At 38.0% G+C, this 11,929-nt stretch overlaps 2 protein-coding genes across 2 annotated transcripts; both read right to left on the reverse strand.

Annotated features, from left to right (window-relative positions):
• Window positions 1-2,771: 2,771 nt before the first annotated feature.
• On the reverse strand, window positions 2,772-3,582 carry LOC128865142 (jerky protein homolog-like). Its single transcript, XM_054105171.1, has one exon. The coding sequence runs from the start codon at window positions 3,487-3,489 to the stop codon at window positions 2,818-2,820; it is 672 nt and encodes a 223-aa protein (XP_053961146.1). The 5' UTR covers window positions 3,490-3,582; the 3' UTR covers window positions 2,772-2,817.
• A 6,742-nt stretch (window positions 3,583-10,324) lies between these two features.
• On the reverse strand, window positions 10,325-11,512 carry LOC128864902 (uncharacterized). The gene has a single exon (XM_054104664.1). It carries the CDS (start codon window positions 11,510-11,512, stop codon window positions 10,325-10,327), a length of 1,188 nt encoding a protein of 395 aa, XP_053960639.1.
• Window positions 11,513-11,929: the final 417 nt, after the last annotated feature.

Genomic DNA, 11,929 nt, shown 5'->3' on the forward strand with positions numbered 1-11,929 from the left:
CAGCCGATTTCCAAGTTAGTGCAACGGTTGCATGAAAATTAAATGTTTTAATTTTTGGTAGGCGGAGTTAGCGGGTGTTCAATGAGTTGGAACGTATATACGCAGATCGTAAAACCAACTTTGTTTACATTTTCCTTTTTACTTATTTACACAGAAAAAAAAAATTTTAAGAAATTTATTAAGAAGAAGTTAAAAAGAGACAAAAAATAAAATAAACAGTTAATAAAATAAATAACTATTCCCACTGAAAAAAATTACAAAAAAAGTGAATAAAAAAGTAAATAAAACTAAAACAAATTTCTCTTGATTCGTGCATTTTTCGAAATGTTCAATACCACCAAAATGAGAATAATAAAATTGGACAACGCGTTCTATATCATATTGGAGCGTGTAAACTCTGCATAAGAAAATGCATCGTACAGGCATTGCAACAGATCTCTGGTGTGAACTTATAAGTATATGCATATATTTACATATGTATAGGTATATCTATATGATGTAAAGAGTTTTTATACGACTTCACAGTTTTCAGTGCATATTGAGCTTAATGCAACCGATGAGAAAATATACAGTTCTGCTAGTACTTATTTGCTACCAGTATATATTTGTAAGTTTATGTGCAAATAAAGATTATTTTAGTTAACAATGCGGCTCCTACTAAATAAATCCACAAATATATAAATTACTTTGGGATTTTTTGAGCTTGCATATGTATGTATGTATGTATGTAAGTAGTATGCACTTATGTATATGCATATATGTATATGTATATAGGCAGACAACGTTCGCCGTTTTTTTATTTTGCTTTTCGCATAGCAAGAAATTTTGAGAGACTAGAAGGTGGTTCTGAAGCAAATAAAATACATTTCTTATGATTTCTAGCTACTGGCGGCTATTTTAATTTCACTAAACTCGTACTTACCTTTTTTAATACACAAAAATATTTGTATGACTACTTCAGACTGAAAAGCTGTTGTGTAACACAAAAACAGATATAAACTCTAATTCCTTTGGAAAGTTCGATTGGGTGGATCCCTGTTGAGATATGAGCAAGTAATATTTCCAAAATGTGTGCGAGTATCGCAAATATTCGTCGAAAGTGTCACAACTCAAAATTTAATATCAATTTTTAAAATGAGGTTTTGCACCTTTACTACTCATACTGCACATTTCCGTTAGTAGGAAAAATATGAAACCAAAAGTAGTTATATTTCTCCTCAACCTAAACTGTTTGGCAATGAGATGAAATTTTTGTTATACGCTTCCTGGCGCACAAAATATTTCAAGTTGCGCCTCTTTTAAAGAATATATGCGATATGTATGTACTCACATCGCACTAAAATAATTCCGTTATCTCCTCCTTTTGTTATAAGCGTTGAGCTGGAAAAGACTGGAATTAATAATGCACATGCACCGATAACGTGAACATACAAATACTTTTTGCTATATGCGAATTCTACAGTAGCACCAGAGGTTGGTGCTTCTATGTACATATGTATGTACTTAAGTATAAATTGAAATTCGTAATAATTTATATCTGCAATATTGTTTATTGCTGTGGGAATTTCATATTATTACGGGATTAACTACACCTTAGAATATAAGAATTATAGGCATCATCGCTCCTTTGCTGCAAGAGCATCCAAATCCCCCAAATCTAACTTTCAAATGTTATACAAAAATCAAAAAATTATAAAAATGATGTAATAAAAATTGTAATAATGCACCACATATTGTAGATTTAAATTCAATTTTATCCTTATATGGGTTCCTATTGTTCCGTTAAGGTAACAAGTTTTTTCCAAGCTGTTCTGCCGTTTGCGTTAATTGATATAGTTTTGGTTAAATAATAATAAATCAATATTTAAGAAAAATATAACTTCTTTGTTATTTTCTTTTTTTCTTGGATATTTAATTCGAAACATCGAAAATATCGCGCTTTGCAGTGGCGACACACCCTTTATCCTCTACAGTCAAATGCAGTCAACGCGTTTGGTCGAGTATTTGGAATCCGGCAAACCGAACATAATAAAAGATTGATTGGTTTTACTCGCAAAAAATTTTTTTTACGGCAGTCGCCAGTGCATATGAATTTGAGTTCGATGTACAAAGAGTACATTTTCGTGATAAGAAAACCAGTATAAAAAAACCTATGCAAAAGGAGCTCGTTTAGCCAAACAACTACTCACACCGCAAGTAATTCATTACAATACAATTAAGAGTTAATAATAAAAAAACGGAACCAAAAAAATATTTATCATCAGATTTTATTCCACAAAAAATATAGGCCACTTATACTTATACATTTTTTTAGATTTGATTTTCTATAATTAGATAGCAAATGAGGTGGGTATGGCAGAAGAAATAGCTAAGTCTCATGCAAACTTAGTGGACACGTATAGAGCATGAAGCGATCAGCCGTAACCTGTTCTCTTTTGGGCAAACTCATTAGTATCACCACCGGCACCAGCAGAGGCATAAGCGGCAGTGATATTTGCAAACACATTGGTACAGTAGAATTCCAATTATCCGGATCAATTGGGACCAGACTCGATCCGGATAATCGGATTTGACCAAAAAAGCTATATATATAGGGAAATAAAGCATTAATAAGAACATTAAAATCACTTTACTTATTAAGCAATGAAGCAATTAAGATTAAATATGTAACTTTATTGAAAAAATAATTTAATTTTAACATTTTTGTCAATGTAAGTGTATTAATGAACAAACTCGCTTTACTTAATCATAACTTAATAGAATAAAAGAACTTACTCACTTTACTTCATTTAACTTTAGATATTAAAGAAAATAATTTTATTTAAACATTTCTGTCAATGTACGCTGTTTTAATGAAGAAACTCGCTTTTTAGCAGCTAGATCTTTCAAGCGCTTGACGACAAGAAGGTCTACATGGTCGCATTCAGATTGTCGTTCCATCCAATTTAAGGCAGTCTCAAAACAAGCAAACGCCTCACTTGCAGAAGGTCCAGCTTCTAATTCAAATGTAGAATCATTGTCATCTTCTGTGTCCACTGGGTATGATTCTTCTTTTGTACTCTGAATAATTTCATCGTCACTCAATAATTGGAACCCAGGATCTATTGAATCAGAATGTAACCAATCTTCGATATCCTCTACATTGCACTCGGAACAGCCTGGAACTTTTGTAATCATATTCTGCAGGCTTTCCGTAGACATTGAATCAGTATCTTTATCACTTTCCTCGTTGTTCTTCAATTCTGCATTTTCTTTTTCTTCCTGTATTTGCTGTTGTGTTGAAATTCCATTTATTTTATTCCAAGCCCTCTTCAAAGTTATCGCCTTTACGGAAGTCCATACATCAGCTACCATGTAGCAGCAATCTTTTATGTTAATGTTTTTATGATATATTAGAGTACCTTCTTCATTTTCATCGGCTAACAGTAGCTTACGAAGCAGTTGTTTTTTGTAAAGTCGTTTCATGCATTCAATGATGCCTTGATCCATAGGTTGCAGCAAACTGGTCACATTAGGTGGCAGAAAAAGAGCTTTGAAACGACCATTTTCTCTCTCAAGTAAACTTTCTGAAGGATGAGTAGGTGCATTGTCTAGCAAAAGCAATACATTCCCCTTTTTATTTATTTTCTTTTGATACTTTTTAACATCTGGAATAAAAACGTCATCAAACCATTTCGTAAACAATGCAGAAGTCATCCATGCTTTATTTTGGTTTTTATAAACAACTGGAAGCTTTTTAACGTTTTTAAAAGCTCTTGGGTTTTTGGATTTGCCAATTAAGAGTAATGGAAGCCGATGATTGCCTGTTGAATTGGCACAAGTAAGAACTGTCACGCGATCTTTGCTAACTTTGTGACCAGGAGCACTTGTTTCTCTCTTTGAAGCTAAAGTTTTACGAGGTAGTGCCTTCCAATTGAGGCCTGTTTCATCCGCATTAAAAACAAATTCAGGATCGTAATGTTCAATTTTCGTTTTAAATTCCTCAATAAACTTTTCTGCTGCAGTATTATCGGCAGAAAGCTTTTCTCCACACAAATCGAGCTCTCGAATGCCGTGCCGAGCCTTAAAATTACGCAGCCAACCGTCACTCGCTTTAAATTCGGACAAATTATCCATCTTCTCAGCAAAAATTTTTGCTTTTTCACAAAGAATAGGTCCAGAAAGAGGATTTCCAATTGAACGCTGCTGTAAAAACCATTTAAACATTGCCTGTTCAAGTTCTTTATTTTCAGCAGTTTTCATATTTTTTCTAAATGGACTTCCATCCTCAAATTGCAAATTAGAAGCAAATTTTAAAATTGCAGAACTGTTTTTCTTTAAATCCGAAATAGTCGATGTTCCTACATTATAAGTTTCAGCCAAAAATTTATTAGACACTCCTTTGTTTAATTGTTCAATTATTTTCACTTTATCTGTGATTGAAAGCACAACACGTTTTCTTTTAGAAGACATTTTACGCAAAAACTGTACGCGAAACACTAAAACAAATCACTTAGACATAAAAAATATATAAAGATTGGAAAACGCGACGAAAATTTAACCGCTGTTTGCATACAAGTTTGTACACGCCGAAGAACGCGGTATCCGCATGCGTCTCGGTCAAGTGAAATCTACAGAGGAGGGGATAACGTTCTTAAACTCGACGAAAAACGCACTTGCAAATGCTATAGTTTCTACACATTCTACACATTCAAAATTTAGATAATATAAAAAATATTAATAATAAATTATAGTCTAGAAATTCAAGTTTACTTTTCATCAATATTATGTATTTATTATTAAATGAAAAAATATTTTTAGAAATATGTAATTTATTTTATAACATTGGTGCAAGTGACAATTAAAATTTATCTCCGAAGCCCTTTAACAAAATTAAAACTACATAAAAATTTAACTTTAAAAAATGTTAAAACATAAAAAAATTATAAAAAACAATTTTTTTTTTTTTGACGAAAAAAATCCGGATAATCGAATGTCCGGATAATTGGAATCCGGATAATCGGAATTCTACTGTATATCTAAATTATACACGCACACACACACACATATACATACATATATGCAAATTGAAAATATTTTATATAAATAAATGATGGTTTTATCTTCGAATACACATTTTTTCGTGCACAAATAAAGGTGGGCTCAATATGGACTTTTTCACTCAAATCAGAGATTGCCAAAATAGAAATGTATCTGCATATATATGTAGGTAAATACAAACATATGTATGTACATAAATTATAAAAGCAGACACTATTGTGTTGAAAAAGAAAAATCTAGTCTGAGCGGCACAACTCGAATTGAGTTCTTATCAGCGAATTGTGACAAAGTAAATGAACAGCAGCATCCAGTTTGAGCTTTCCATTAAAAACAAGATTTGAACAAATTCATATATGTATGTAGATATCCACATAAATCAATATGTAGGCATGCATATACGAATATTTTTATGTATGTGAAGACAAGACGAGTATTACTCCAGAGGGTCTGAATCTCTTTTTACGGGGGGTTAAAGTTTTGCAATTTTGGGTGAAAATGCGAGCTGTTTATCAAAAATATTACGAATAAAACGCTTTAAATATAATTTCAGTCCTCATAGTAGAATTTAACGACACATTTTAAGTATTACATTTTGATCCTCCAAAACAGGTGTAATGAAAGATCATTAAAAAGGCAATTAGATGGTTAAATTGTGCCAAATTAATTTCAAGTAGACAAATTTACTGGGGTCAGCGAAATCGAAAAACTTGGACGAGTTAAGGTAAGTGCGCAAGAAAGTTTCACCCAAGCTAATGTTTGCCCGTTTGGTATAGGCGGATTGTAAGCACATACAACGATGAGCATTAGGGGGAATCAATTTATATGGAAAACATATCTTTAATTTACTATCATGTAAAAAGTACTCTTCGTCGTAAGCACGATAAGGAGTCGACTTCAATAAAAATTAATTACAAAATTAATAATATGGCGGTGTGAAATTAGGTTGAACAATACCACTAACTTTAGCGGAAAGGGGAAAGATCCGTACGAACTTTTTGTTACCAACTGCGTTTCAGATCAAATAATTGTTTATAATGCGACATCTCTAAACTGCAGAACTAAATCGGTTAGCTGCTGTGTTTTATAATTTTACTTTTTCTCCACTTTTACTCAAAAGGGAGCTGATTTGTTACAAGGAAACGATGGCACATATTGCAACAGGCGATGGAGTTGTATGAGCACAGCGGCATCGTTCGCTAGATCATTTCGCTCGAATTTTGAGCAAATCACCTTTGATTGCCAAAAGCTCTTTGCAAAAAGCATTTCCCTTTCGGAGTTGGTATATGTACATCTGCAGAACATTTCGTCAGAGTAAATCAAGCAGTTCAGAGAGAAAGCTTACCATAATCTTGTCAAGATTGTATGCACCACATTTCACTTTAGGTTTTCAGAATAATATATGCACATTGTATGTATTTTTCCTGGTGTAGGTTATGATTTTTGTACATGTATATGTATATTGTAAGCACGCATACATATGTATGTATGTATCATTATAAAAATATATACATACATACATATGTACATATGTAATGTTGTTGTTGTTGTTGAGGTGGTTGAACATTTCTTAGCTGAAATGCTCCTAATTAGTGACCAGCACCGTTTTACTACCACTATCTCGTGAAATGATGAGATGTTTTTTTTTATTTTTTTATTTTTTTTTTTGTTTTTGTTTTTGTTGTTTCCAAGTCAGATCCATTCAGTGAGGTCCAAGTATAGGAGCAAATCCTTAATCTCGATGACTGAGATCTCCTTAATTTGCTGTAGGAAAGGCTTACCGAAGGATCGGAGTCGTGCCCTGGCTAGTCCCGGACATTCACATAAATAGTGGAACAGACTTTCCTTCGCCCCTTTCGCTTGACAGCTTCTACAGATAGGATTGAAGGGTAGATTGAGTCTAGCTGCATGATCCCCTACTTTCCAATGTCCTGTAAGGGTTGCAGTGATACGTGAAATGTTTGGCCGAGAACATCCTAACAGGTCATTCGTCCTTTGCATTTTATATGACGGCCATGTGTTTTTTGTTGTGATACATGTAGGTATTTGCTTCCATCTTCTTTCGGCTAAACCATGATAGTGTGAAGCAATAGATGCTTTAGTGTGTTCAGTGGGGTGGAAACTGCCACCGCCTCTGCTATGTCTAGTGTTGAGCCCTTTCTTGCTAGCTCATCCGCTATCTCATTGCCTCGTATGTTCCTATGACCGGGAACCCATATCAGGGTAATTTCAAGCCAATGGCTGAACAGTTTCAGCTCCTCTCTACACTGTAGGACCAGTTTGGATGAAATGTAGTTGGAGTCTAAGGCCTTAATAGCTGCTTGACTGTCTGAGAAGATAGCTACTCTTGCACCAACTACCTTGTAGAGTTCTAGGGATTTGCATGCTTCTCTGATCGCTAAAAGTTCTGCCTGGAACACGGTGGCATAATCAGGAAGATGAATTGATTGAGATAGGTTGAGTGGCTCCGAATGGAAGCCAGCTCCCACACCACAGTTCATCTTAGAACCATCGGTATAAATTTCGATATCGTGTCTTCCAATCACCTCTCTTTTGCTCCACTCGGCTCTCGGCGGAAAACGTACCGTAAAGCCTTTCTTGAAGTTGAGGTCGGGGACTGTGTAGTCTGATCCGTTTTTGAGCAGCGGAGGATCAGTAGGAGGATCTTGCTGTGACCGTACGGCCTTGTTGTCCAGCTTTCTATGTCTCTGAGTCTCACCGCGCTGCAAGTAGCTATTGTTTTAATGTGTAAATCTAATGGCAATAGATGTGTTAGTACATTGAGCGCTTCAGTCGGACTGGTGCTAAGCGCTTCTGTAGTTAAGATACACGCTGTTTTTTGTATCTTGTTCAGCTTAGTTTTGTTGTATTTCCTTTCTGTTGCAGGCCACCAAACTAGTGCCGCATATGTTAGTATTGGCCTTACAATGGCTGTGTAGGACCAGTTGGATAATTTTGCTTGGAGACCCCATTTTTTCCCCAACATTCTCTTACACGTGTAAAGTGCTATATTCGCTTTCTTTACCCTGTACTCTACGTGGGACTTCCAGCTGAGTTTGGGGTCCAGGATAACCGCTAGGTATTTTGCCTGTTTGGTTAGCGTGAGGCAAACGCCGTTTAGTTTTGGGAGATTAAAGTTTGTCACCTTGGTTTTCTTGGTGAATAGCATCAGTTCAGTTTTACTCGGGTTTACACTTAAACCACAGTCCGTGGCCCAATTGCTGAGTAATACCAGAGCTCCTTCCATAATCTCACTGATTGTGGTTGGAAACATTCCTGAAACCATAAGCACTATGTCGTCCGCGTACGCCACCACTTTAATTCCCTTTTGGTTAAATTTGGTGAGGATGTTGTTGGCGACTAGTAACCATAGCAGAGGGGATAAGACTCCTCCCTGAGGGGTTCCCCTGTTGACAGAGCGTTTTATCGTGCTGCTGCCTACCTCACCGATGATTATTCTAGTTTTGAGCATGTTCTCTATCCATTCGTTGAGACCTATGTCTATGCCTAACATGTTAAGAGCCTCAATTATAGATCTTGTGGTAACATTGTTGAAGGCCCCCTCTATGTCGAGAAAAACGACTAGTGAGTATTGCTTGTATTCTATGCTCCTCTCAATCTCACTTACAACCTCATGAAGAGCTGTCTCTGTGGATTTTCCTTTGAGATAGGCATGTTGAGATGGTGAAATCGTTGAGTCTGTAATCTTTTCCCAGAGATATACATCCAACAATCGCTCGAGAGTTTTGAGGATGAAAGAGGATAGGCTGATGGGTCTAAAATCTTTCGCTGTATCATGACCGCGTCTACCAGCTTTAGGGATAAAGATTACCTTAACCCTCCTCCAGCTTTTTGGTATGTGCCCCAGCATAAGGTTTCTCCTGAAAAAGACCTCCAGCCAAGGAATCGTCGTTTCTCGAGTGTTCCACAGCATGGCTGGGAATATCCCATCTGGACCGGCTGCCTTATATGGTTTAAAGTTTTTTATCGCCCATAATATTCTATCTTGGGATATGATGTGGTTGATTATAATGGGTGATATTTTGGATGTTTGAACACTGTCAGGATTGTTCTCAATATATTCTGTGTTGCCTGGGAAGTGTGTATTTACAAGATGTTCTAGTGTGTCGGCCGATGATTTTTTCCACTCTCCGGTATCTTTCTTCAAGAAGGAAGGGCAGGAATGTTCCTTGGATAAAAGCTTGCCTAGTCTGGCCGTATCTTTGGTTGCTTCTATGGAACTACAAAAATCTCTCCAAGCCTCTGTCCGAGCCTCTTTGATTGCTTTCTTGTATTCCCTAAGGCAGTCTTTGTAGGGTTTGAAGTATTTGTGTTTGTAGCAGATGTTGAAGATTTCTTTGTCATTTTCCTGAGTTGACTTAGATCTTCTTTCCACCAGGTAGGATAGGTTGTTTTGCCATATGTGGCAGGGCATGAAGCTTCAAGTCCTTTCGTCAACGAAGTTTCGAAAGCTCTTACTTTCTCATCTAGGTCTTCCCTTGACGTTATGGTTCTGTTTAAGTGTTGAAGTTTAGACTGGGTAACTCTACGGAATGTGTGCCAGTTTGTTCTTCTAAGATTTCTATATGGGAAAGGTTTCTCAAGCTTAAGATCAATATCGAAGAGGATCCAGCTGTGGTCCGAGAAGGATCTCTTGTTGGATACTCTCCAATTTGTGACTATTTGGGAATTATTGTTTGTGCATAGGGTAACGTCTAAGACCTCTTCCCAGCCTGGAAAGTTTGCCGAGCTCGGAAAAGTGAAGGTTGGGGTGGTCCCTACATTACATACGTCTAGGTTGGTGTTTAATAGGAATTCAAAAAGTGACTCACCTCTTTCATTCGTCTCTGAACTGCCCCAGAGCTCATTTCTAGCGTTTGCGTCACAGCCCATCAATAGTTTGTCTGTGCTGTTTAATGTTGACAGGAATCGAGCCATTTCGTCTGGCGGCGCCGGTTTCTCATGTGGCATATACACCGATGCCAGGTATATCGCCGATTTCTGCAGCTCCACTTTCACCACCGTAAAATCAGGAGTACTAAAATTAGAACACAGAAAAGCTTTTAGGTGTTTTTTGGTGATTATGCATGACCGTGGCTTACCGTCTGCTTTGTTGTAGAAAATGTTGATGCTCTTGTTGTTTTGGAACCCCTTAATCTCGTTGTCTCTGACCCAGGGCTCCTGTATGAAACCGATGTCGATGTCCCCTTCCCTGGGGAAGACATCCAAGTTCTCTGTAGCACACTTCGAGTGCTGCAGATTCACCTGTATGGCTCTAGGCATCGGATTAATTGTCGTCTTCAGCTAGGTCCAGCTTTTCTAGCCCTTCTAGCTGTATGTTGTTGTCAACCTCATCTGGGTCTTCCTCATTTTCATTGCCGTCTGCTTTGAAAATTTTCAGTTTGGCCTTTCTTAGACCAAACCGCATTTTGTTATCTTGTTGTTTTAGTATTGGCAGGCACTCATCGTTGATCTGCAGAACGAATGACATGCTGCTCTTTTGCGGTTTTTCTGCCTTCACGATTGCCCAGTCGTCCATCGGCACCGCAGGGTTGTGTGACTTGAGGTATTTCAGCCCTTCTGCACCGCTCAAGTCCATCACTGGTACCCAAATGCGAGCGCGAGGAGGGCAAGGGATGTCCTTGGCCGGAATTAGCTTAAGTTTTAAGCCTTCCAGTGTGCTGCTGATCTCAGCAACACACCTTTCTAGGACAACCCTTGACCAGTCGTCGTCGCACTTGATAACCCTGCAGCCGCGAAGTACTCCTGCAGAATCGAAGGAAGGGAGAGTTCCGCCCTGTGCTCCAACCACATGCTTGTCTAGCACGAGCTTGGACAGTTTGGCCTCCACTTGCCCCGACTTCTGCAGGACCACTTTGCCACTGTTTGTGGTTTCATCGATTAGTGCATAGAGGAGGTTATCCTTAACCACCTCACTGAACGGTCGTTGCTTCGTTTCTTCGATGCTGGTGGACACCTTAGGTCTCTTCGGTGCCTGATCGATCACGTCTTGTGACCTGTTTCTCTTCAACGCATCGCCTTTTTTCTTGTCGTCTTCTTTAGGTTTTTTGGATAAGAAGTCTTCGTACTCCTTAACCACCTGCTGGTATTTTAATTTGTCGGCCGCGTCGCGCTCGTCAGTCGCTCCAGCGAGTTCATTTTTGGCAACCTTGCTTAGAATGAACCTCGCCTTCGTGTAGCGAGACTTCATGAGAGCACCCTCGGATTTGTGTTTTCTCGCGACCTGACTCTCTCTCTGAGTGCCGTCTGCCGCCTTTTTCGATGCTTGTGGTAGAACTTTTTGTTGTTGTTGTTGCTTGCTTGGTAAGGGTGTGCTATGGCTGGTACTTCCCTTACTCTTTGCTGACTCAGCCGTATCCTGGCTGGAGGCCCGCAGGGTATCCTCCTCGGAGGGTGGTATTGTGTCGCAGCGCGGCACGAATTTTTTGTTTTTTTCATTTTGTTGTGTGTTCATTTTCATCTATGAACATCTATGACTACGTCAAGCTCCACAACCCAGGAGTATTTAGGGGAAGTAATGGGGTCCCCGCGGCAGCGCCCCTTACCGCGGTAAGGCCACAGTTACTCTCGAAGGCGGCCAGGTATTCGAGAGGGAAACTCCGTTCGCGATGTACATGTTTTAATTCCCTGCACCATTCAGTCCTCGGCACGATTCCAAGCACACCTTGACTTGGGAATGACATATGTAATTAAGTATCTCATCCATTATTTTCTCAAACATTTGAGCTAAGTTCAAAGCGAAAATTGAACTTCCGCAGAAATGCCAATAAATTTAAATATGTACCTTTGAATGATATTTCGTAAAATTTTCCACTCGTTTCTTACGTTGCAAAAGATTTCAACCTACATATGTATTTAGCATAGCCTTATG

The sequence above is a fragment of the Anastrepha ludens genome, chromosome 5, assembly GCF_028408465.1.
Source record: "Anastrepha ludens isolate Willacy chromosome 5, idAnaLude1.1, whole genome shotgun sequence".
Lineage (NCBI taxonomy): Eukaryota > Metazoa > Arthropoda > Insecta > Diptera > Tephritidae > Anastrepha > Anastrepha ludens.